The following is a 26,889-nucleotide window of genomic DNA, read 5'->3' as shown; positions in this document are numbered from 1 at the left end:
ATATATGGTCGAAAGGGAGAGAGTGAGAGAGTGTGAGAGAGAGGGGTTGAAAATTGGTTTCGGTAGGAATTTGAAATGCGATTACCTGCGTTTGCCTATTTGTAGCTTGTTTTTGCCCCCGAACACTGGCATTGGCCAGGGGGCTATATTTTGGGCCGAGCGAATGCTAATCGACTTTTGATTGTCTGACCATAAATACGATATTTCAGAAGCGATGCGGAGTGGAGTGGAGTGGAGTGGCAGAGCAGCAGAGATTTATCTCTGATTTCATGGGGGTTGAACTGGCCCAGAGAGATATAGAAAGCCAGTGGGAGAGAGAGAGAGAGAGCGGGAACAAGAACGAGAGGTGTTGATTGAATTTAACTCCTCATCAAGAAAGGCAACACCCAATCCACCACTTGCCACACCATCCTTTCGGTCACAGGTGTAACATATTCCTATCTATATGTTTTTGTTCTCTCATTCCAAATTTCATCTCTGCTTCACCCTCTCTCTCTCTCTCTCTCTCTCTCGCTCTGTTGTTGATATATCATTCCTTTTCCCATATATAATTGCTAAAAAACTTAAGCTGCGTAAAATCCCAAGTTTCAATTTCATGGTGTTATGAGTTTCATTTGTTAGCGTTGGACTTGGACAGCGGCAAGTGCAACTTGCCACTTGCCACTTGTCAGTTTGTTGCTCTTGTTGCTTTTTGTGGTTCTCACTGCAGTTGTTGTCGCCTTCGCCCAGGCTGAATCTTAACGAGGAAAATACCCAAAAGGAGTTATAAGAGTCTCTGAGTTAATTTTAGACTCTTCTCCTTGCACACTTCGTTGGCATATTTAAGACTAGATCTTTTTGAAGCCTTGAGATCGATTTTGATTATCGTAATCTTTAAATATTTGATAGAACAATAATGCACGACTCTCCAGCAATTATAATATGGGACAGAAATAAACAATCGATGGCTAAATGATCGACACACTTTTTGATGTAGAAACTTCCAAATGTAGAGTAATATTCCAAGATTATATTCATGTTTATACTGAAATAGTTTAACATATATTTCCATAAAAATGTTCCATCAAGGATAATATTTTGATTGCTTGCAATTTCTGTGCAGAGAAGAAAATATTGATTAGAAATTATCCCTTAAGAAATTTCGAAGATGTTCCTATTTACACTACACCAAGATGGAATAACTTATTGGATATTGAAATAATACAGATATTCCCCGTGAGAAATCTTTAAGATGTTCGTATATTAGATAAAATAAGAAAAATGAGATCGCTAAAAATATTTGTATTTAAATATTTTCAGTAGAAACACTCGACATTAGATTAAATTGATGAAATTATGTAAAAATCTACTTAATTATGGATGAAATTAATAGATGTTATCTTGTAAGATCTTTTCTTTAAATTAACATATATAACTTTTCGAATTTCTCACTAATTCTTAAAGAGTTCCCTTAAAAAGTATTGGCAATTATAAAAGATCATGATGTAAGGGCTTATAAAAGGAAGTCAAACCACCAGCGATCAGTTCTATGCGAGATTTCGAAACGAAAGATTTAGATTGATCCATTACAGGGATTGAAGAAAATCTTGTTTAGATTTATATATGTAGAAATATAGTAATACGAATCCGTTGAACACATCAATGTAGATTAGTTTTCTCTCAATTTAATTATCACTTTTAAACTAAGGAAAAAGTATCCGCTTTCATCTTTTGGGGCTACTTAATTTTCACACTAAGCAACAGCGGAAAATACTCATTCTGGTTCGGAGGGCTTCTTGTGTGGTGCGCTCTTTCGAAATTCGATGTCGAATAATATGCAATTGCGAAGGTTTTTTTGGAGCATGCGCCAAACTGTTTAAGGGGCGTGTTTTGGCATATTTAGCGCCAATGGCAAAAACCAAAATGGAGTCTCGTTTCTCTACTTTGCCGGCCCCCAACCCAAAAACAAAAATGAAACACAGGAAATTGATTGAACGACCAAGAAGAGGTAGAACTTGTGCACATGATTGCACATATGTGCCGGTTGGCGATTGCTGGCCAAGATTGTAGATAGCACACACACACACACACACATGTACAGTGTGAGAGAGACAAGGAAAGAGAAAACATGAGAGAGAAAGAGAGGGCAAAGTGGGGCCTTGCTGCCAAAAAATGGCGACGCTATCGCTTGCAGGCAACATACGTGTGTACTCGCAACAACATGTGTGATATGTGGCCAGACGTATGGAAGGCACCGCCCGCCCCTCCCGTCCTCCTCCTCCCCTTTGTCCTCCTTTTCCATTCCGCTTTCCCCCTTTAGGGCAAACAGCACCTCCTCCTGGTTTTCGGTCGGGGCCTGGAGGCTCACCCATATGTAAGTATCTTTTACACAATGCGGCGTAAATAAACAGTCTGTCTTTGCTGTTACATACATATATGTATATGAGGCAGAAGAGTTGTATACGGAGTTTTTGGCTAAACATTTCGCCTTTTTCCTTCTTCTTTATTTTCTTATTATAATAAAGTTGTGCTTAGACCGGAAGTGGAGCTTAAGTTGAACGATTGTCCGCCTCAATCAATAGTTTTCCTCGGAGGCATTTTACCTCCTCAACTTACACACTCATACTCCCTTCTTTCCTCTTTCCCTATGCTCGATTCTGATTTAGACTCTTAGCTTGATTTATGAGAGTTATGATTTTTAATGATTGATGAGTTCTTTTTAGCTTACTTCACTTGTTGGGTCCATCAATGTGGATGAGTTTTAGCCGCAGGTTGTTTGTCAAACTACTTACTTGCGAATCTGTTAACAAAATTGTTGTTAATTCCGAGCATAGAAAGCGGAAAGACTGTTGAAAATTCGACAAAAACTGTTATTTTCATTATTAAATTGTAATTCCCTAAGCAGAAAAGGACATTTTTAGTTTAAGGAAACTTGTTTTAGCTATGTAACATGTCTGCAATCAAGGCTCAATTCGTTGGCGCTTAGTCGTCTGGACTTATGTAACGACTTTCTAGTTTTACTATATCACAATTTAAATTCAAGTTGATCTTATGTAAACAGATTTGCTTGTTAAAAACACTATGTGTATTTAGAATAATTCATTTGATCTAGCTTTCCAGTACTTTTACAATATTTGTCTCGATTTCTCTTTGATATTTCTTTGGTTAGTTTATCAGAGTTTAAGTTCAGTCTTAGAATGTAACTAACATTTTTAGAATTCACCGATAAACGCTTTCTCTGTCATTTTCTGGAGAAAATGAGGATTCCTTGAAAATAAGAACATAATACGACAGGATATCTGGGAGTTAACCTCTGCTGATCTTAGGATTTGAAGTCGCAGGATAAAGAAAATGAAAGAAAAACATTCTCTGCTGATAATACAATATAATATAATATAGAATACCATGTTAAAAATTGTCAAGAGACACGTTTAAGTTAACTTTAAGATTTCTGTTAACATTCTGATTTTGAATCCAATGAATATTTGCAAAATTTACACCCACAAAATAATCGATTTTATTAATTTTTATCCTCTGTTTTAATATGTATTAAGTGATGGATTTTAGTGACTGTTTATCAATTAAAATGCAGATCTAAAATAATTTATATGGTGCTTGCCACATTTCCACTTAGCCAAGTTCTTTAAATGGGAAAACTAGTTTTATATCTTTAGTACTCGTTGTCTTTTTATTTCTTGTCATTTTTGGTAACTCAATTTTCTTAGATCACGTTTTGGTAATTATTCAAAACTGATTACCAGACAGAGTTGAGGCAGCGCCCGACCATAAAACTTAATGCTCAGGTTTTATCTTGTCCTGTGAGGATTTTACGAGTGAAACGTTTAGGAGAGGTTTGCCTTTATTTTCTTATTCTTTATCTTGTGAGAATTTAGACTCTGTTTGCGTGACTTCACGGCACACTTTTTCCAGTGTGTGTGTGTGTGTGTGTGTGTGTCTGTGTGTTTTATCAATTAGGAAAGGTGGAAGCATTCCGGCATTCCCTTTTCCGTGCCATTATTGTACTTATTACTCCTCAAGTCAGTCGAGCAGAAATGATTTCCACAATATTTCATTTAAAAGATTCAAATCGCGCGCAAACTGAGCAAACCGTGTGGGTTGGTGGGGGGGGGCTTACGGTTGGGGAAAGTGAAAAGCGGCAATAGCAGCAAAGAGGAAAAAAAGGAAAGAAATACATACATATATATAAATACGCATACGACAAGTGCTCCTGAAAATGGAGAGCAGGAGGAGATGGAATGGGATGCGTTGGGGAGAAGTGGAATGGGTTACGCACGCGACAGAAGGAAACGGATACGCTCGAAGGGGTTGCAAACAGATTCAAAATTTCCAGCCACATATGACAATGCTCCACACAGAGACTAGCGGCGGAGGATGGTTCCCTCCTCTCATTCGGCGTTTTGTGGTGCTCCCTACACAAAAATTCAAATTTACTCAGCGGAAAGGAAAGGCCAACTAACTGTATTCCATTTTTTTGCCTTGTTGTTGTTGTTGTTGCTGTTGTTGCTGCTGCTTCGCGGAAGCTTTAAGCAATGCATGTGTTGAAGGAAGAACGGGGTAGGAGACCATGTTGGGTGGAACAGGGGGCAGGTGGGGGATAGGGAATGGGGGTTATATTGTCGTCCTTATGCCAAGGGTCGTCAAGCGCGAACATTTGCATAATCAAATCATAAAAATTTGCATAATTTTTCTTCTATTTTTATGATTCTACACTCTTCTCCATCTCTCTCTCTCTCTCTGGCCCCTTCTATCTCACTCTGTCTTCCTTAAGAGAGACAAAAAAAAGAAAACTTTTTAGTTTCAATTTTCTGTTTGCTGTTCTGTTCTGTATTTTTTTTTTCTTCCTTCTGGTTGTTTGGTCCTCGTCTGTGTCTATGACTCTAATGTGTCTGTTATCTCTCATTTTGTACCATTTTCTCTCTTTCTCCATTTCTCTATCTGGGGCTCCATCTTCACAGAATGGTGTCAATATTTATTGGTGAACCTGTTTTCTCTTATCGCATGCGAAAAGAAAGAAAAAAATTTGCAAATTTTAACTATTAAAAAAGTTTTTCCCTCTCATTATTATTGATGGCATAAATTCAGTGAAAAATAATTGCTTATAGTTCTTTCGGGTCGTCATTTTCTTTAACTGCAACTGATAAATCAATAATTGTTTATAGCAATATAGAAGATAAGAGTTGCTTCTCCTTACTAGATATTTTTTTAGAGAGAAACCTTTAAATTGAAGTACGACTCACAATGCCTGAAAAATAATTATCTCAATTGAGAATTTGTGTTTAAAATTTGTTTTTGCATCTATTTGAACTTCATTTGGCATAATTTATTGATCATTTATCATTAAACTTCAATATAGACAAAGAAAATCATGATATTTTAGAAAGGAAAGAAAAGAAATTGTTCGAAAAGTATGTTAAAGTAGCTACAATTGTGATGAATAAACAAACAAACTAATAACTTATTTTAGATGTCAATATGTTAATGAAGAGAAACCATTTTACAACATGTAAATTCTAACTTTATATAGTCAATTATTGACCCAAAAAACTAATAACAAGTGTGAAAAGTCATAAGAAATTTTAAAGGCTGAGCTAGTTTTGATTCGTTTGGCAAATCATGTGACGTTTTTCTGAAACTGTTTAATCGAGATTTATGTTCTGGCCCAATGTGCGACTTCTGCTTGTTGTTGTTGTTGTTTTGCCTCAACGGATGCTTTTATCTTACCTTGTTGAAGCGGCTAAAGTGGTTGGTAAAATATTTAGCATGTCAAATGACATATTTGCCTGAGGTTTTCTCTGCCGTTTTTTTTATTTTTGTTATTATTTATTTTTTTTTTTTTTACCGCGACTTTGCCAAGGATGTAAGTGTCTTCCAGCATCACTCTTTCCACTTTCTCACTGGCTCTACCTCTCTCGTTGTTGTCAGGCATATGTGTGTGTGAGTGTGTGAGTGTGTGTAGTGGCAAGGACCTCTTCCCCATGCTCATGTGATATTTTTTGCCATTTTTGCTGTTTTGTTTGTCATTTATCACTTTTCACGAAGAAGATTTCCATATATTCAGCATATTTGCTAGCCAGCCAACAAATACACACACACACACACACACACACTCACACATACACACATATGTATATGATATATGGGATTGGGTCTTTAACCCAGCCAGAGACAGTTCAGTTCAGTTCAGTTTGGTTTGGTTTGGTTTTGATTCAGTTTGGGGTAGTGTGTCACTTATACGATGACAGCAAAGTCAACCAAGCAACCACCCATATACCCAAACTCCATGCAACTGTCTCACTCTCTCTCTCGCTCTGTCTCTCTCTCTCTCTGTCTCTCCACAGGATGGCACATGGTGTAATTTAGATAAGTGGTCATTCTTCATTTTAATGCTCATAATTTCATAATGTGCCAACCCATATGCAGGGACCTCTATGACCCCGTGCCACGTCCTCCATCCTCTCCTTTTCATTCACGAATTCACGACGGCAAATTAAAATCATGCATTAAAACAAGGAACAAAAACAACAAGGCAAACAATCAGCAGCAGCAGCAGGGTATAACAACATGGTCAGCGTCGTTCTAGTTCCAACTCCTGCTCCCGATCCCGCTCCATCTCCATCTCCTTTTTCATTTTACATATATATTTTATTTGTCGCGAGGTTTTTGCTCGATGCCCAGCGCCACCTTGAAAACAGAATGAATATGTATGGCGTGATGTAATTGGAGGATGCGGGGCACTTTGGTCCTGCTGCTGGAGTAGGCGAAAGAGGAGCAGACCGTTCCATGAATATGGAACACTCTATGTACACACACATACATATGTATGTATGTGCATGTGTTATGTTTTTTCCACCGTTTTGTTTTTCCATCTCTGATTTACGAGCCATAAAAGTTAACTTAATTAAATGGTTTTTGGTTTTAGGGAAAATTTATGGCGTACAAAAAATGCTAGATACAAATCTATGGCAAAGTGTTATAGTTTGAAATAATCATTCAATATTTGTTAATATTCAGATATATGTATCTTCTATATCAGTCTTTAGAATACAAAATAGTTAACATCATCAGTTGATTACTGTTACTTATTCTATCTATACATACATATATAAGAAACATTTACAACAATTGATTATATCAAATCATTTTCCTATCATATATAGGTATTAGAGAGCTGCATGAATGAGAGAAAAGTCAAAGTCAAATGAATCCATTCGAATTGAATTCAAATGAATGAGTGACAACTACACAATGAAATGAATGAGTGTGAGTTAGTACTTGTCATATCTCTAAAAATACGTAACTCTGTTTAATGAAAGGCAATGAATTGAGTCTCAAAGCATCGAATTGTACTAAGGCACTCGAATCATTAGAATTATTCGAATTGACTCATTTTTATTGGGATGTTTAAAAGCAACAAAAACTAATTATTTTATCAAAAATGAAGGGAAAATAATAGCGAAATGGGGGCTATTCAAATTAAAATATGCTATACACCAAAAACTTTAGTGCGCAGTTTTGGATTTGACAATTTGGGACAAATCTTGTAAAATCTAAGTTTTCTAAATTAGATTCTTAGTTGCCACGAACAGTGAAAACATAAATAAGGCTATTTAATATATTATAAAAAAAAAAATCATAATCTAATCCATCATATACACGATGGATCTACCTTTTAATATTACTTCACTAGTTGGAAGAAAAAAAATTCTCCTCCATCTCTGTAGGGGGTTTAAACCCGATAACAACAGTATTGTAGTCTGAGTACAGTGATGCCAAGTCAAAATTTGAGAAATACGTAGCCAGGCTCTAAAATCTACGTATTTTTACGTAGCACAATTTTGCTGAAATACGTAGATCTACGTACTATTTTTTAAAGCTTAAAAACAATAAAAAAAATTAATAAACCATTAAATTTTTAAATTAACTGTATTGTACTTCGTTGTTATTATTTTCAATTGTCGTTTTAGAAAGCAAATTAAATTGTTTAAATTATACATATTGATTTATGTACATGTTTTACAAAAATTTATACATGTTTTGATTAAAATATTTTATGTGTTTGTCAGAAGGCTTTAAGATTTCCTATAATCCACTTTTGGTGTGAAGCAATCTATTTAAAGTCTCCGTGTCTAATTTGTTTCTATTATTTGTCTTAATTAAATTAATTTCTGAAAATAAACGCTCAACATTAGCACTGCTATGTGGCAAAACAAGCAAATTTTGGGTTAACCCCGTCAAGATGGGAAACATTTGGGTTGAATTTCCGTTTTTTCGAAACGGAAACGGAATTTAGTGCTGCTAACCCAATATAAATATCATCTTTTTTATTTAATTCATAATATATTGATATTACCCAAAAATTTTGGGTTTTAAAATTAGTTTTCTCTAATTTCGTCTCTTCGTACGTAGATCTACGTATTTCGAAGGAGGATTTACAAATACGTAGACTTGGCATCGCTGTCTGAGTAGGTCCCCACTGAGCCACTGACCACACTAGTTTTGTCGTATAGTAATCACATATAGTTCAAAAGTATACAATACAAATAAATACTAAATACTAAAATCAGAATTTGAATGGATTCATATCATAGCAACTTATTGACTCACTTTCTAACCCATTTAATTCGTTTTGTTTCGTTTGAATGTTGTGCATTTACTTGAAGTCGATTCAAAGTCATTCAATTCATTCATTTGGTTTTGAATGTTGTTAACTCGAATTGATTTTTCTATCATTCATGCAGCTCTCTAATAGGTATCTATCTTTTTTTTTGAAATTGAAACTATTTTCATTGATCACTTATCGTTATTATATTTGTATCCTTGTTAAACTTATTTCGCCCCGCATCTGCCGATTCGATGATTATGGTCGATAGACAGAGACCGGAAACATTTCATCGGGTTTATATTTATACATTTTGTTATCATTTCTGCCTTTTGTTGATTTTGGATCAAAACTGTTTTCAAAATTGTGGCTGCTCTTTAAGTAAGACGATCCACAAAGTGAAAGAATTGTTGATTTGCAGCGTATATAATTCTATATATTCAATCTATGATTTTGGTTGGATATTTCTTTCAGTTTGTCACTGAACTTGAATTAGTTTTTACATTAATTCTTTCCGCTTGACGATTTCAACTCTTCACACATTATGTTTTTGTTTTTTTTTGTTCCCCTCGCCTTCTTTTCTCAAGAGAATTGCACAAATTTATGAGCGAAACAAACAAGTTGTGAAATATTTCAAATGCTATGCAAACTTATTGCTTATTTCCAGTCACTTCAACTTGGCTAAGTTTCAACTCTATGAAGATGCCATACTATATAAGGATTCACACTTCAATAAGCAATCTTCAGGACTCTGACAAAGACAGGGCTGAAATGCGGGGTAGAATTTGGAATGAAGGGGGGACAGAGATGAAGAGAACGAGATAGGGCAAGAGTTTGCCCTTCGAGTTGAAGTGAAAGGGGAAAAACATTCCGTTTAAGCATAAATCAATTAGCGCCCGCAAAACAATACTGGAAAAGCCTTGGGGCTTTTGGTTGGGAAAATTAACTACCTGCTAAGTTAATTGAGCAAACAACTTCCTGGGACAACGCAGGACCACGGGCCCAGGATGCGCCATAAAAAGTTGGCAACTAAAAAGTCAACTCGATGAACGGCTTACAACAAAACTCAAACTCAAAACTGAAACTCTCTCAAACCCAAAGCCCGAGCCCAACTATTAATTATGTGGCAAAAAGTTATGACAGCAGAAAACAGCCGCAGAAACTACTAAAAACTGCCAGCACGCGAGCCACAGAGACAGAGAGAGGGACAGGGACAGGGACAGGGATAGAGACAAAGATGAAGCGAACAAGAGAGAGTAAAGGGAAGCGAAACATCATAAATTACATTTCAGCAGGACATGGCCCATGGCAGAAGAAGGAGGATGTTGTTCCTGGCTGTGGCAAAGGCAAACAGCTTCCATATATCCCAGAAAAATATTCGAAAATGCCAACTCCTGCGGCAACTCACGAAGGTATACAAAATGGCTGCCTCTCAACTCCAGGACACATTCGCACACACACACACACACTCATACAGAGAGAAAAAGTGTCATGGCGCATGAAAAACTTCCTGGATTCGGAGGTCTCTGGCAGGCTCAGGCCTTCATCATCATCCTCAAACCGCAAAACAATGGCAAGCTAACAGTCAGGCAGGCCATGAGCTCCTCCGCATTTTCAGTTTTCGGCAAAATGAAAGTCGTCGCATTGTCAGGCTCAATGTTTCCGGGCTCCACCTCCATCTCCCGTTCTCTCTCTCTCTCTCTCTCTCTCTGTGGGCAGAAACAAAGCGCATCCGTTGGCGAAAATTGAAATGACAAAGTTCAAAGTTTAAGCGGCTTGGCTGTCAGTTTTTCCAGGGGCTTTCTCTCTCTTAAGTTGACTTTGAGCTGGGACCAGTATCAAGTCATTTCTGCTCTGTTCCCCCATCAACAGACTTATCTTTCTTAAGCTCTACCTCCGTTTTTAGTTTTTCGGAGTGTAATCATTATGCATTCATACTTCATTCATAAATTTCTCCATCCGCATCAATTGCATCGGTTGGAAAGAAAGACAAACTGAGACGGAACGAGAAGAAAGAGAAAACACCAAAGTGGAAATTAAATTGCCTGCAGTTAAAAACACTTTAGCCGCGGCTCAACTCAACTCAACAACAATGTCATAAAAAGATTGTAGCTACCGACACGCCTCCTTCTCCGCCTCCGCCTCCACCGAACCATCCATTACAACATACACAAAGAACCCCTTTTTGAAAAAGGATCCAACGACTATAAGGCAACGTTTAATACACTTTTATTTCAATTATATACGAATATCTCGTATTTAGGTAGGGAATTTGCTTAGAACTTATTTGAAGGGACGATCATAAAAATTTACACTGAAACTTTGATTGCAGAAACATTTTAAATTAATTCTCCGACATCTGTAGCATCAGTAGTTTATATAGTAGTAAGACACTCTAGTAAACTGGTTTGTTTTTTTTTTTTTTTGGTGTCTAATAGGTAATATGCCCGTTTTTGGTTTGGTAAGTGCATATCAAATATTTATTTGCATACTTTTAAGCGCAGATGAGAAAAATCACTCATACGCATAGAGGGATGCTATTACAGATGGCCGTGATGTTACTACACTGGGAGTTGACGGCGGGGGAGCACTTTGGGGAGGGACGGGGTGGAAGAAAAAAAGGGGCGTTGCGGCAAGCTGTCGGCTTTTGTTGCTATTTTGTGTGCTGTTGTTTGTGTTGTTGTGCTATTATAACGGTATTTGCATTGTGTTTAAACGTATTTCGAGACTCTTGGTTGGTTCTCGTCAAGGGTTTTGGCTTTGATACACTGAAGAGATCGGAGTGGGGGAGTTGGGGGATTGTGGAATCTGTGACTGGAGCTCAGGCTGGAGCGCTTACCAAATGAGCAGGCAATTTATTTACGGTCAAATTGCGAGGTTAGACAAGGCAAACAATGGGAAGGCAAGGCACAAGGCGCAGGTCGCTACCAGTACAAGAAAAAACAGAGAGAGTGTGAGAAAGAGAGTCTTTTTTGGGTTGGTGGGCGGTAAAAATGTGATAAATATGAAATGTGATTATGGCCTGTTATTATATAGACCCCATCCTATCAACACTGACACTTTGGCTCTAAGGATGATGACGACGATGATGAGGCTTATTATGAAGTTGGTTGCGTTGGTTGCCTTCGTTTTGCGGTTGCCTTGGGCGTCGTTTTGAGTGAGTAGCTGGGTTACGGGTATTACGGTGTGGGGCTTGTGTGTGTGTGTGTGTGAGTGTGTGTATGTGTGTGTGGGGCAATTCACTTGTACTCATAAATGAGGAAATGTGATTTTGACGATGTGTTGGTTTAACGAGACACAAAACAGTCTTTGCATGACTGTTCGTTCACTTCTCTCTCTTTCTCTCTCTCTCTGTGTGTGTGTGTGTTTATCCGGAAGTTGTAATTGTTTTTAAAGGAAGCTGAAATTGCTCATTGGGGGATATGTAACAATATAAATCAGTTTCATTGAATATAATTTAGATTTGCCCCATAAGAACCTTGAGAACAAGTAATAAAAAACTAGTTTCAATGACTCGATCCAAGCTAATACTTTAAAGATAATTAAAAAATACTTTCAAAAAAGTTTTTAAGCTTTTAAGAAACATTTTAAACCTTGTTTTGTTATAATGATTTAAGAACTTACTACTGAATTGTTTTTAGTAAATTCGATATTGTATTGAATATTGTATGGAATAAACAAAATGGGTAAAAAGAGTAGAAACCTTAGTAAAGCAATAAACTTTTCTGTTACCTTTAAGTGATGTCTTGATTAAGAAATCTCGAACTTAGTCGGAACGAATCTGTAATTTAAATAACTCTCTAAAGAAAAAGATCCAATATCTTTGTTTTATTCAAGCGATTGTCAAAATATTCAATATTTGTAAGGTGAATATACTCAGATCAAAGTACTTACTATATTATTTAGCTCCCATTTAAACGATGGTTGCGAAAAGAAAGTTTGATTAGATAAAGACTAGAAAGTCGATCAAAGTCGGCTGACTTTATTAAGTTTATCGCTAATTCTTTAACAGAAATTCGACTTTGTCTGGTAGAATAATTGTTTATTTTAACGCTAGGGTATACAAACGTCGGATATGTTCAGTAAGTAAGTTCGTTAAGCTGAGTTTTCCTTGCAAGCCAATTTAAAGTTCATTTTTAATTCCAATTACAGGCATTACTTATTAAAGCTAATGCTTAGGGTAATAACTGTTTAGTGCTTAAGCACATTACATGCCTAAATCGTTTTGAGAGTCTTAGTAACTTTTAGACATAATTTCGCACATTTTTCGCCCATTTGACTTGTTTATATAATTTGCTTACCTTCTGAGGAGCATCGCCCCTCTTTTCTCTTGGGTCTTTACTCCTTCCTTTCTTCCTTCCTCCCATCCAACCTTTACTCCCTCTACATCAAAAAAACCAACCGAAAAGAATGTCTTTATCAAGTGGCAAGCCAAGCAGCGAACACAAAGCCATAAAATGCTAATCCCATCATGGGAACACAATAGGCAGAACAGATCAGAGCAGAACAGAACAGAACAGAACAGAACAGAACAGAACAGAAGAGAGAACATTTCGTTTGCCGTTTAGCGAATTGATACATCAGCATCAGAATCAAACTGAGAATCAGTTGTGTGTGTGTGGGATAAGGCGCAAGGCGAAGCAAGAGAAGACATTATACATATTCCTGACATCCTGTGAGAATCAACTAACTCAGTGGCACGGGGCTAACAGGATTTGGCCATGCTAAATCAACGCGATTCGTTGTGGCTCATTTGAGTGCAGCGCTGCGAACAGAGGGCAGACTCCTCAGTGTGGCAGTGGCATAGGAGGCATCACCCCAATTGTTGGGCAAATTCGTTGCGCTTTGTTTCAGAAAAATTTGCCATGCTACAAATTCACTTCATTTTTATTTTTTTTGTGTTGTGTTGGCTCATGGGAAAACTCAAAGCGATTGGAATTGAGGGTGAATTTGAATTTCCTTTGCGCTGAAGGAGCACAAAAATATTGAAATTCGAATATCAATTCAAGCACTTGACGGCGCATCAGGAGAAGTTCAGCAAGTTCAGCATTAGTTGCGGTGTCTGGCCAAAAAGTTTACCCCATTTTCATTTAACTTGTTACCATTTTAACTGCTTTTCAGTTCCCAGCATCATCATTATCATCATTGTCATCTCACCCAGTTCCACAGTCATCTCATTAGCGTCGCCAACATAGTGTGTCTCTCTGTGTGTGTGTGTGTGTGTGTGTGTGTGTTAGCCGCATCTAATTGCTGCATACGTCGGAGTCTGGCGTTTTGCTTTTTCAACTGCAACTATGAAATCCGCGCAATTTCAGCTTCACTGCGCTAACAAGTTAAACATATTCTTATACTTATATATATATATCCCTGTACTTATATGGCGTATGTTCCAGTGATGACAAGGGTTTTTGCTAAGCCTGAGAACCTATGGTTTTTGTCTCAGGTTAGTTATGCTGGATATATACCGAATGAAAGTGACTCAGAATAGAATGCACACACAAATTTTGTTGCCTCTGCCCATTGAACAGACTTTGAACACTTTACTATTTGGCAGCGAATCGCATTAATTTTATTTCTGGTTTCAACAGAGATTTCAATATTAAATCTCTGCATAGGATATTCATACTCAACAACGGAAGCATCGGTAGAACTAGAGATGTTAAGAATTAAGATCAAGAAATACGAAGTATTCGAATCAATAATTACTCGTACAACGTAAGTTATTCTTTTAAATTTATTTAAAAGATTTTTCTTTATAGTCAAGTAATATTCCTAATGTGTTCCTAACTTTCAAGTCGTTCTCATTTCGTACAAAATTATAAGTAGTCTACTCTGTTTGTGTTCTTTACTTATAATATTTTTATACCCTTGCAGAGGTTATTATAAAATTGGTCAGATGTTTATAACGCACAGAAGGAGACGTTTCCGACCCCATAAAGTATATATATTCTTGATCAGCATGAGAAGCTGAGTTGATATAGCCATGTCCGTCTGTCCGTCCGTCTGGGCGAATGCGTTTTACTCAGCCGTCTTAAGAGCTATCGGGCTGAAATTTTGTTTGGGGGTTTTTTATTACTCGGAAAAAATAAAGTATGAAAACCATCAGGATCGGACCACTATATCATATAGCTCACGAAGAACTAGAAGAAACATTTTCATAAAAATCGGAGTATGCTATGAAATTTACATATGTGATTGTAAAATAATTGTAAAATAGAGAGTAAAATTGTTTTGTTTGTATATTGATGAATTGAGTTGCAGAAAACAAATTTTGAACATGTAAAATTATTATTACCAAGGACTGCAAGGGTATATAAACTTCGGCATAGCCGATGTTAGCTTCTTTGATATTTTCAATACATTTTCATTTCGAACAAAGTCAGAAAAAATCAATTCACTTGTACTTACATAATTTGGCTTTGTTTTATGTTTCAATCTTTATTTGCTCAGAGACAATTAAATTGAATCATTTCGTAACCATATCCTCAAACTTATTTCGAAAAAAGTCAGAAAAAACGCATTGTGCTTTGTATAATCCACTCTATTTATCTGAAGATATTCGAATGTATTCATTTCGTTTTGATATAGAATAATGAAATAGCTAATTCTCTATTTAGAGGAATAATTTTTAAACTTATAGATTTTTTGAGTCCCCCGTCCAAAAATTTAAGTCAAAATTGTTTAATACTTTACCTTGCCACACTATGAATGTGTCAAGCTTTTGAGTGTTTTGGAGTCTTGGTCAAGTTTTTGATAAGGATTTTATTCATTTACCTATATATTACTAAATCTTTAGAGTTCATATATAATTTAAGAATTCTTAACACATCTTCTTGGTCTACTGTTAAATTCTCCAATAAGATATTCAAAATCAAATCTTCATGAGCTCGAAAAATTCTGTAATCATAAAGTTTCCATTTCCCTTCTTTGCCAGTTGATGGTAAAAATAATGTTTCATAATTTTTGTTTTTGTTTTTTAATATTTGCATAACAATTAGATATTTATTTAAACATTTAGCCATATATTAAATGCTATTAAAAAAAATTTGTTGGTGCAGCGAATTCGGCAACTTTTGTTGTTTTTGTTATCTTAAATATTTTACAATGATAAATATTTTTAAATCTTACATTAGATGGAAAGAGATGGACAAGGAGAGCTAAGTACCTACTTAATAAATGGATATTAGTTATATCTGATTTTTGTTTTTGTTTTTTAATTGCACTAAATACAAAAAAATTTAAAAAAAATTACAACACACGAGCACAAAAAAATAACTAAACTTAATATCACAATCGGGTGAAAGATAGATGGGTGGTGAGGGAGAGGGCAAGCGGGCCAAAGGGAGGGATCGAGGGAGGTGACTTAAAAATATCCGAAAAAATGCTTGGATCATTTGTGCAGATTACTACCACGACGTCCTGGCGAACCACTGACCACATTGATAATCTCATTGTCACCGCTATCGGTCATCACCATCGAGGACGATGATGAGGATGCCGATGATGATGACGACGACGATGCCGACGACGAGGAATGATGATCCCCAGGAGCAGCCGAGTTGTTGTTCGGCTGGTGATCACTGGCCTTATCCTGATGGGCAGTCATATGCCGGGTCAAATGATGACGCTCACGGAATGTCTCCTGACAGACAGGACAGCGTAGCTTCTCCTCGCGCTTGCGACGATTCGGGTCACAGGCCACTTCGCTCTTGTGATGCGAACGCATGTGGTAGACCAAGTCGCTGGTCATGCGGAAACTGATGTTGCACTTGGCGCACACATTCTGGGCCGTCAGGGTGAATGTGGAGGCCAGAGTGGGTGGTATCAGGGTGGAGAGTATGGCCGCTGCGGCTGGATTCTGTAGCGGTTGGGCCACTGCAAATGGATGCGGAGGTGGTGCGAAGCCCGGGTAAGCGGCAGCAGCGTGTAGAAACTCTGGCGGTGGTCCACCTGATGCCACCGACGATGGTGGCGACGATGATGGTGGACTGATGGGTGTGCAATTCGGACCCGGTGGCCTGGTGGTATACAGTTGCTTCAGGCGCAGAGCCTGCATGGAATTGACGGCCTGGAAGGCTCCATTGAACTGATATTCCGGGCGAAAGTTGTGATAGACCAAGGGCGAAGGTGGGGCAGCAGCAGCAGCAGCCGAGGTGGGCATTGCTGGAGGCGGCGTCTCCAATGGCGGACTCATCGAATGGCATGACAATTGATCGGGCTCTATTATCGAAGGCGACTCCAAACGCGATGTGTTCGAGGGGGACGATGATGAGGTGGATACCGATGAGGAAGCCACTTTGGTAAAGGCGCTACGTAGGGGTAAGGGTGGCGGTGATGAGGCTGCTGTTGAGACAGCCTCTGGGGAGGACTCACCGCCCACGGGCAGTACCAATGTGGGGTCGTCGTAGATGCGAGGCGAACGTATACTCAATTGGGGATAACGTTGACGTGCCTCCATTAGGCTAATGTACTCCATAGCCGGTGGGGAAGAGTTGTGAATTTGTGAGGCATTGCCACGGGGTGATAAATCAGTGGGATAATGGTTTAATTGTTGTTGCTGCTGCTGCTGTTGCTGTTGTTGCAGTTGCATGTGTTGCTGTTGCATTTGCAATGCCTCCTCAAGACGAGCCTGCTTCTCGGCCTGCTTTTGTTTGATTCTTTCATCGGGCATCATGAGGAATGCCACATCGAATGATCGTTTCATTGAGGTTTTTGGTGGAGAAATTTGTTTCTCATTATTATTGTTGTTGTTCGATAAATGTTGCTGATGTGTTGCATGTTGCTGCTGATGTGGATGTTGCTGCTGATGCTGATGCTGCGGCGATGCTGTTGAGATTCTTAAATCGGCTTGACGCGGCGGTGTTGGACGACGTCCAGTTGCCGCAGGATTCCCTTGTATGGGCAGATTATCCATTAATAAATTCATTTTGATATTTTGTCACTTTGCTTTGCTGCTTCTTGCTTCGTCGTCGTGTTCTGTGTCCTTTCTGATTAGATCCAAACGTTTCGAACTACAAACTTCGACTGTTGGCCGTTGGCCCATCTGTTCTTCCTTAAGTACTCGCTCAGCTCTGTTCAAAGTGCTGAATGAGAATGGGCAGACAGACAGAGAGAGAGAGAGAGCAAGTCCAAGTGGAATTTTTCATATTGTTCCATTCAGTACCGAATGCACATCTGTCCTGATTCTGATTCACAGTGTCGTCATCCCTTATTGTTCGCTTGCTCTCACTCTTTTACTCTCTCGCTCTCTATCACTCTCTCTCTCTCTTATTAACTTACTGTCTCCTGTCCCTTTCTGTTCGCCCCCTTCCCCTTGCCAGTTTGTCTCTTTCGCTCTCCATCTGCTTTGACCCAAAGTAAACATATTCTGTGGTTTTATTGTTCAAGCTATGCGCCTTCTGGTTGGCTGAGAGGCATATTCGATATCAGCAAAAAACACAAGAAGCAAAAAACAACAAAAATTTCTATATGGTTTTGCCATATCCATGTACTCTGGCACAGTGGTTCGAACTTTTGTAGATAAGCTAGCTATAATTTTACTCTTGTTTTCATGCGCTTTCTCAAAAATTCCCGACATATAGAGCATTTTATATTTACCTTATCACCTAAGCGTTTAAGGGGGGTTTCTACCTTGTGTTATAAAAAATTTCGATTTTATTTATTGCCTTTTTGGATAGGTATATGTTTCAAGAATACTCTGTAAAAATTTCAACTTGAAACTTGTAAAATTACGAAAGTTGTCGGCCGTTGAGTTGAGTGGTCTCAAGCGCTCTGTGCCGGAGCGCAAATTTTCAAACGTGTTTTTCTCAAAACTACATTTTTGGAGCTCATGGTAGTCCTACAGGGCGCAAAAATTAACCAATCGCTATGAAATTTTTTACACATGTTCTTTAAGATATTGTTCAGCGCTGGTAGTAGAATTGGCCAAAAATATTGAAAATTGTTAATTTAAAAAATTAATTAGTAACGAAAAATAGGCAAAAAATAAATTTTTTTCTAAAAAAGCTCATAAGTTTTTCATTTTTTATCCTTTTTTCCCAATTCTACTACCAGCGCTGCGGAAAAATGTCTTGATTAAGAAAAAATTTTCATTTTCGGGTTCAGACTTTTTTTGCGAACTGTAGGACTTCCATAAGGACGAAATGGGGATGCCTTTGGAAAATTTCCCCCACCTCCCCCTTTTCACAGATCGCCGAAAAAAAAAAATTTTATACATAGAATAAAGTTTTCCCAACAACTGTGGAAAATTTCATTCCTTGATCTATTATACTTTTCTCAAAAAAAAATTCTTACTTAAAAGCGCCTTTTCCGCCCAACAAGGTAGAAACCCCCCTTAAGTCAATAAAATTTTTTTTTAAAAGGACTTATAGGATTAACATCAATGAAATTCGCTTAATTAGAAAAAATTTGAACAATGTAGAAATATCTGCCCAGATTTTGACCTTCTGGAAAGGCATTACAACCTGAGATTAGAACTCAGGAGATGCAGTTACTATGCATTTCTAACGCCAAAACCGGTTGGGAATTAAAACTGAATGAGACAAACAGAAATTGGACAAATCTTACAATTCCAGAGTTTACTTTTAGCATCTTAGAATATTATGAATTTCGTGTGTAGCTTGAAATAGTGCAGGTAAAACCATAAATTTCGTTATTTTGAAGATTTCGCTTCGAATTTTCAACTGCTTGAACCACTGTACATCCTTGTTGGCAATGAGAGGGAAAAATGTGTTCGAAAAGAGGCGGTGCTTAGGATAGAGATATCGAAATGGACAATTGCTGTTGCTTGCTCTTTCTATCTGTCTCTCTCGCTCTCTCTCTCTCTCTCTTTAGGTGGGCTAGTTCTCATGCCGCCAATGTGGCTTGCTTAGTGGAGAGAGAGAGAGAGAGCTCTCTCTCTTTTTCTCTCACTCTGTTGTCTTTGTGTTTTGTCTGTCTATCAGCATCCCTTTTCATATAGGGCTCTCTCTGTTGCACTGCCTTTATCTATGGCAGGTCGACATGAGCAACATGATATCCTTGATATCCTTGTTGCAAGTGTTTCCGAACAGGTTGTTTTTGTCGATTTTTTGGCAGCAGCAGCAGCAACAGCAGAAGCAGCAGCATCAGCAACAGCAACGAGATGCGACGCGACGAGACGAGATTGTGTGAATATGTGGCCGATGTTTTTGGGTTGGATTTTGAGTATATGCTAGGCGTAGCTTTTACATATTGCCCAGCGAAACACCACACACACACACAGATAGAGATAGAGAACAGGACAGGCCAACAAAGTGACAGAGAGAGAGAGAAAAAGAGACTTTAGAGAGTTAGAGCGAGGTGGTTGGGGAGTGGGGGGGAGGATGAGGCGAACAAAAAGATTTCGCAAACTAAAATATTTAACTCATCGTCTGTTATATAGCCAAAACTTGCCAAAAAGGACAACAATAACAAATTGTTTTATGTTTTCCGTTATCCTTTTTTTTTCCTCTCTGCTTCTTGTATTTTGGGTTGATTTTTGTTGTTGTTTCATTTTACAGGATGCGAGCACTGCTAAGGCAAAATATGTGTCTGTTATGCTGGCCAGTTTACATATTTACATTTTATTTTTTAAATTCCATTCTTTTGTGTTATCCTTTGGCAGAGAGAGAGACAGAGAGAGAGAGAGAATGTCCATTTTGTTGTTGTTGCTGCTGGCGGCGTCTGTGCAGAATTTAATATTTGCATATTTTCAGGTGCTAATTGTTCCACTTGCCATATGAGTTGCATTTTTAATTAAAATTTATTGCCACTGCGACGCCCCCCACCCCACCATGCCCCCCTCACTGCGCTACGCTGCAGTTATTGGGCACCAATACAATCTACATTATATATTTGTGTATGTGTATGTATGTACATATGTATGTATGTGTGGGACATAATTCGATTGCCGCCATGTTTTCTGTCGACAAAATTAATATTAAACACATGATTGCCTTCGGTTTGCCAATTGTTGTGGAGACATTGCATTAAAAATATTGTTTAGTTTATATTTTAATTAATTGCCAATGTGAATCAACTGAAGCTGAAAGCCATAAGCTGGTTATGCTGGGTTATTAATCGATCAATAAATGGCCACATTTATCCCTGTCCCTCGTTTGCCATTTGGGTGGAGCAGCTACATACATACATGTCTACCTAGGCCAGATTGGACAGACAAAAGTTATGATAATGTTCAAAATTTATAATGTGCCAGGGATATTTATATCCCGACTCTGTACTGTACATTCTCTTGTCTTCATGTTGAATAGTTTTATAATTCTTCTTTCTAAACACTCTCTAAAGACTCCAATCTAATCAAATCTAACTATCTTTAGTTACTGTAAATGAGTATAAAGATTAATTTTAACAGATCATGGACTAATTTTTCAATTCTACAAAGCCTCCAAGTCTATAGTCAAGTCTCCGAACTAATAATTAACATTCTTAAGAACAACTTTACGTGAGTTTTTTAACTTTTAACTCTCAAAAACATGAAATGTAAATGTAAATGTAAGTGATCTATTATTATGAATTAGATTAAGAAACGTCTGAATTATTTAAATTCAATTCAATTCAATTTTATTTCACGCTTTGTTATAAATACAGATTGTTTGTTTGTGAATGGTATCTTACAATATTTTAAGAGTTTAGACTATGAACTAGGCCTTTCTACTTAGGTGTTTATTTACATATATCGGCGAAGACAAGAATTCAGGGTTTCCTGAATCGTTGATTCCGTTGTTGGATTCCATTTTTTCACTAATTTTGTGCAGCGAGTCTCGACGTGCTTTACGGTTGACTTCCAGAAGGAAAAGAGACTGAATTCTCTCAGCCGCACACCAAACCACACTCGATGACAGCCTATGCTGTCATCGCACATGTCTAGTGTTAAACAGTTCTACATCAGTCAAGATATTCATTACTTAACACTGATCAATTCGCCTTAACAGTAGGCGCACAATTCAAATTATTAGAAATGCCTAATTCAATCTCCGACACATATTTACATGACATTTAAATTAAAACTATTTGAATCGATTACACAAATTACTAAGGCTGCCAACATAGATCTCTAATACTAATACATTAAGACAACACATATAACAAAACTAACCCACATATGTATACATATCATAAAATTCATAAAAAATATGCAATTACAACAAAAAATCCAATAGAACATAAACCAAATACAAAACTCATCATCACAGAAGTAACTTAATTTAAAAAAAACTATTTGAAAAGAAGTCTTCAAATATCAAATGAATCTTAAAGATAAAGATATTTATCTCAAGTCTTTTATCTTTTGCTTAATTTGAATCAATTTTCGAGTCTCCTTCCATCAACATATTTTGTTTGCCCTCTCACAAGGATATGTAATATGTGGGACACGTGACTTCGATTCATTCAAGTCAAGTGGTGAGAGAACTATGTATGGATTTTCAATAGAAAATTAACACAAAAATCTCTGATATACAAATCGAGCACGAAAATAAACCTAAGCCTCCCAAAACAAATTTGCTAATCTACCCCTGAAGATCTCATAGGGCTAAACTAAAAACAATCTGACGACAAACATTTCTGGCATGTCATGGCAACTAGAGCTGGCGGGAAGGGTGGCACCAGAGCCACAGTGGTGGAGGGCGGGGGTGGAATGGTCTGTATGGCTCTACTCAGTGTGTCGATACATCAAACTGCCAAGTGACAAAGTGATTCCCGGGAGCAGAAAGGCGTGAAATTGCCTTTGTGTGTGATTAAGTCAAGCCAAATATAAAATCGGTGAGCAGAAAAAGGGGGAAAAGAAGGGAGGGAAGATTGGACGGAAGACCGAGACGCCGGATAAAGGAATTAAAAACTTAGATGATAATCTTTTTGCCTTCTTTCTCTTAGACTTAGCTACGTGGTCCTTATGCCATTTGGCTTGTCGGCAAGGCGGCAGAGGGGGGCAGTTTTCTTGGTGGTTTTAATTATGGAAAAGCAAGATAGGAAAATGTAAATGCTAATTGTTTCAATTTTCTCATGCACTTGAAGAAAAGAATTTGTAGCAAAAAAGGGTTAAGGACTTTTAATTTAATTAGAGCTAAATAGAAGGTAAATATTTACCATCTTAAATTGAAAAATGGAAAACTTTTTTCTAGAAAACTAGCATAAATAATGAACGTTAAATGAATCGGATGTTGAGTTTGTTTTTGATAGTGTAGAATGTTAATGTTGTCCCTGGTTGTGGTCTTGTTTCTGGCCTGCACAGGAGACAGGCGACACCTTTTCTGAAAGGTTGTTGGTTGTTGTTAAATGTTAATGTCTTTTCAGGTTTTTGTCTCTCTAATCTTCTGCGTTGAGAGAGCAAAAACAGCTTCTTACTGCTAACTGCTAAACGGAAGTTGAGCTGTCTAAGAAAGTTTCCTCCAATCTGCATTCCGTTTGCTGCTGTTGCATTCACTCCAAGTGTGTCCCTGGTGGATTGAGTTTGCTCTAGTTGTGAACCAGAATTCCAATCAAGTGCTTTTCGCGCATTAAATAAAAATTCGAATTGGATTTACACACACACAGAAAGAGAGGGAGAGGGGAAGGACTCTAACTCGGAGCACCTAATTGGATGAGGGTTGGGAGAATTGGCGGATTGTGCCAGAGCAAACGGAGGGTTGTTGCTTTTCTGAACAGCAACAGCAACAGCAACAGCAGCCCCTTTTATATTTTGTGTGTTGCTGTTTGTTTAAATACCGTGAATAACATGTGGTTTTTTCCAAACATATGGCAAGGACTTTGTCACTATTTAGAATGCTGCCTGTCGCTGTCCTCGCTCGTCGAAAAAAGAAAGAAAAAAAATATATCCTCCAATTAGACTGTCATTCATTTAAACGGATTAAAAATGTGCTAGAGGGTCGTCTCTACTACTCTACTAACAAGGCCTCCCGCCTCTGGCAAAGGACAACAACTACTACTACTGGTGGATGGTGTGTGTTGTGTGGTTGATGGTGCGAATGTTGGCTGGTGGTGGTTGTGGTTTAGTCTTAGTCGGATTAGAGCTCTTGTTTTGGTTAACAAATCGACTGATGACGATGTCGATTTCAATTTTTCCAGACGAAACGCACTCGCAACTCGCAATCAAGCTAGAAATATATTTTTCTGCTGTCATATGCAAAATGCCAGGCAAAAAGGACCTGACTGAGGACTGCACCACCTGCGACTGGTCGGAGAGGAGCAAGGGGCCGGGTTGGCGGGGTTGGGTTGGGGAATGCAGCCTGATTCTGGCTTTATCTAAAATGCTTACGCTTGAGATGCTTTTCAATCGGCAATGCGGCATAAATATTTATGTGACTGCTGCTGCTTCTGTTGGTTGTTGCTGGCAATATTCGTAAAAACAATAAACGGCAACAAAATGGAAACCCAAAACCAAAAAGTCGCAACAGTTGCCAAGTGCCGTGCCGCTCCTTCTTCATGTTGTCCTCCTCCACCCACTTCACCACGTACTCATTCCACCCTTTTGTGCTTCTGTTCTTCGAGTCCAACAGGATAAGCATAACCATAATGTCAAGGGCGCTTCAAAGCTCTTTTCCTCTTTTTTTCGGACGGAACAGGAATCGGTACTTGTACTTGTAGGCACGCATATTTCAATTGCATTGCAGTTGAAAGAGTATTATGAAATCATGATGACCTTTGTTATCCTTGCAAATGATCTGCCAAAGAGTCCAGGAAAGGCCTAGCTAAGGTTAGGCTAGGGGCCGAAATAGGGCCAAGTGGACAACTCTTTCGAGTGAAATTTCCCGTAGGATCTCTCCAAGAAAAGGCCAACAAGTGCTCTACAAAACTCAGGGGAAAGATCAAAGATCGTCAAAGATGACGATCGCTATATACGATCGATCTTTTAAGACCAGGAAACAATTTATAAAGGAAAACTGTGAAAAAGTCTAGATTTTTGGCTGAAAAGTGATAAACAGATTTCTCTTACTAAGTTTAGTTGGTAAAGTTCGTAAAACTTTAAGATCTAGAATAGTGTACTTCCAGTTTCGGTTTAAGTAAGTAACTAAGCGACAGAGAGGAAGTGAGAAAGAGAGAGGCAGAGAGATGAAGTGGAAAAAAATAGAAAAGGGGGAAATATTTTGTGTTTTTTTTTTTTTTACTTTGCAATTCGTTTCTTGTTAAACATATTCATATATTTTGGGCCAAACTGTTGTACACTCTTAAATTCGGATGTCGAGCGTATGCTCAGCGAAGCTGCACAAATGAAGCGACCACCAAAGTCACCACCAGACGACACCGTCATTACCACCAAGGCAAACCAGACCATCATACACCCTCTCTACTCTGTTCAACCCAATCCAAATCCAAACTCTCAAATCCAAACCCTCTGAGTGACCCGCATTTAAAGTTGCTCAATACGTTTTCTGGTGCCATAAATTTGTGACCCTGCTTGGTGGGATGTGGATGAGTATGAGGATGAGAAGGAACCTGTTCATATTGTCTTCGTCGTCGTCGTCGTCGTCTGCTGTCGCAATCAGATCTAATCAGGCTGGAATGCATGGTTTGTGCATGGCACAGTGGGACGAAAATTGCATCAAAGTCCTTATGGAAAACTACCCTTTAATAAACTATGCATCGTAGTTGTTGTTGTTGTTGTTGTCCTGGGCAACAAACATCTGTGCAATTTTTCGAGAACAACAGAGAACGTCCCCCGGTCCGTGGTCTTTAGTTGTATGCCCGTCTGCCCGCCCCCTGTCGACCACTCCCCCCGATCTCTCCCCTGGGTTGAGCAGCATTTAAAAAGTGTTTAGTTTATGGTCCATTGATGGCTTTGTTAACTTGCCAAGAGGCAACTCGCTGCTCGCGCTCTCTACACTACACTCATTGCTCATGAATCTCAATTGCAACCCCCTACCCCTACCCCTCACCGCTTACCATTACCCTAACCCAACCCCTGGCACTTGCATACACCTTACGTTTTTCGACATTTTCGATCTGTCCGGGGCGGATGGATGGCTGGATGATGGCAATGCCATGGCAAGGGGGAGTTTCTCTCGCCAGTCTGCCTTTAATTATGCCGAAAACCACAAAATGCTGTTATAGTCGAATACGAAACGTTTTTCCATTCCAATTTGAAAGAAACACACAACAAGGAAATATGCTGACATATGCAACGAAAAATGTTTCAAACGCCGCAGGTTTCCTCTTTCAAAAACTCCCGCGGGTACCCTTCGCTCTTTGACTCGATTCTGATTGGGAACTGGTGGTCCCTTTTGCTCTCTGCGATAGACTGATGCTTATCACTATAGTGAAAAGAAAAAGGAGAGAGAAAGAGTCCACCCGCGGCCCGCTGACAAGTGAGTTGTAGATCTAATGTGGCATCAACATATGCTGAATTTTTCCCTATTGTCTCTTCGTCTTTCTGTCTCAAAACCAACCCGTTGCGATCCGATCCGAACCGAACCCAAATCAAGGCAGACATCATCAGTTGCGGTTCCTGTACAAGCGAAATTGACTTCATTTTAGATTGAATCTAACAAGTTTCCCATCTGGGAATTCGATTTGCAATTAAAAAAAGACAACAACAATAACTTTCACATAAATTACAAGAACAAAAACTGAAAGCATTAAAGACAACAAGGACAACGAATTCACAAAATATCGTGGAATTTAAGTCCTTCTTTAGAAAACTTTACAACAACAACTGACCAAACAAGTTGTCCCTCTTACATTTCAAAGAAGTTAAAGTTTTGATGATTTAATAAACTAATTTTTACATTTGAATTTAGTTTTATTTAAAATTTAGAACATTTCTTTTAGGGTCTTTTCTATTTTGCCTTTTAAATTTTGATTATAACTTAACTTATTCATTTTAAATTCGGAATGCTGATTTTCCCCCCCTCCCCCACTCAGAAAATAGCTATTGAACAGTCAATAATATACACCTGCTAAAAAAGGTGAGGATTGGGTATATACATTTCGATCAGACTTTTGTAACGTTTAACAAGAAAGCAAGAATATATGAAAAATATAAAAGGGCTTCGGATTCTAAGAAGAAAAAACTACTGAATTGAGTTAAATTATTATATATCGAATCATTCTATTATTCGATCTAATCCTTATTCATATATGAGACATCTTTTGTTAGTAATGTAGTATACTTTTAGGGATAGGATTATGTTCCCCTATAAATACCGGGCTTGCGGCCCCAATAATTCACTTCAAGTCAAACCTTGCCTTCGCCTGTTTCAGTAATGTCATTTTAAGGACAGGTAAAGATTCATTATACCTTTTGAATAGAAACTTTGATCCTTGTGATCAGTTTAAGC

The 26,889-nt window shown here is 38.1% G+C and overlaps 1 protein-coding gene across 1 annotated transcript; it reads right to left on the bottom strand.

The window, feature by feature from the left end:
- Window positions 1–15,862: 15,862 nt before the first annotated feature.
- LOC6638765 (MADS-box MEF2 type transcription factor MIG1) lies at window positions 15,863–17,612 on the bottom strand. The gene has a single exon (XM_047012126.1). It carries the CDS (start codon window positions 17,523–17,525, stop codon window positions 15,990–15,992), a length of 1,536 nt encoding a protein of 511 aa, XP_046868082.1. The 5' UTR covers window positions 17,526–17,612; the 3' UTR covers window positions 15,863–15,989.
- Between the last annotated feature and the right edge of the window lie 9,277 nt (window positions 17,613–26,889).

This window comes from Drosophila willistoni, assembly GCF_018902025.1.
Source record: "Drosophila willistoni isolate 14030-0811.24 chromosome XR unlocalized genomic scaffold, UCI_dwil_1.1 Seg144, whole genome shotgun sequence".
NCBI classification, from domain to species: domain Eukaryota; kingdom Metazoa; phylum Arthropoda; class Insecta; order Diptera; family Drosophilidae; genus Drosophila; species Drosophila willistoni.
Note: the sequence above shows the minus strand (reverse complement) of the source record. Positions and strands in the feature narration are given on the sequence as shown.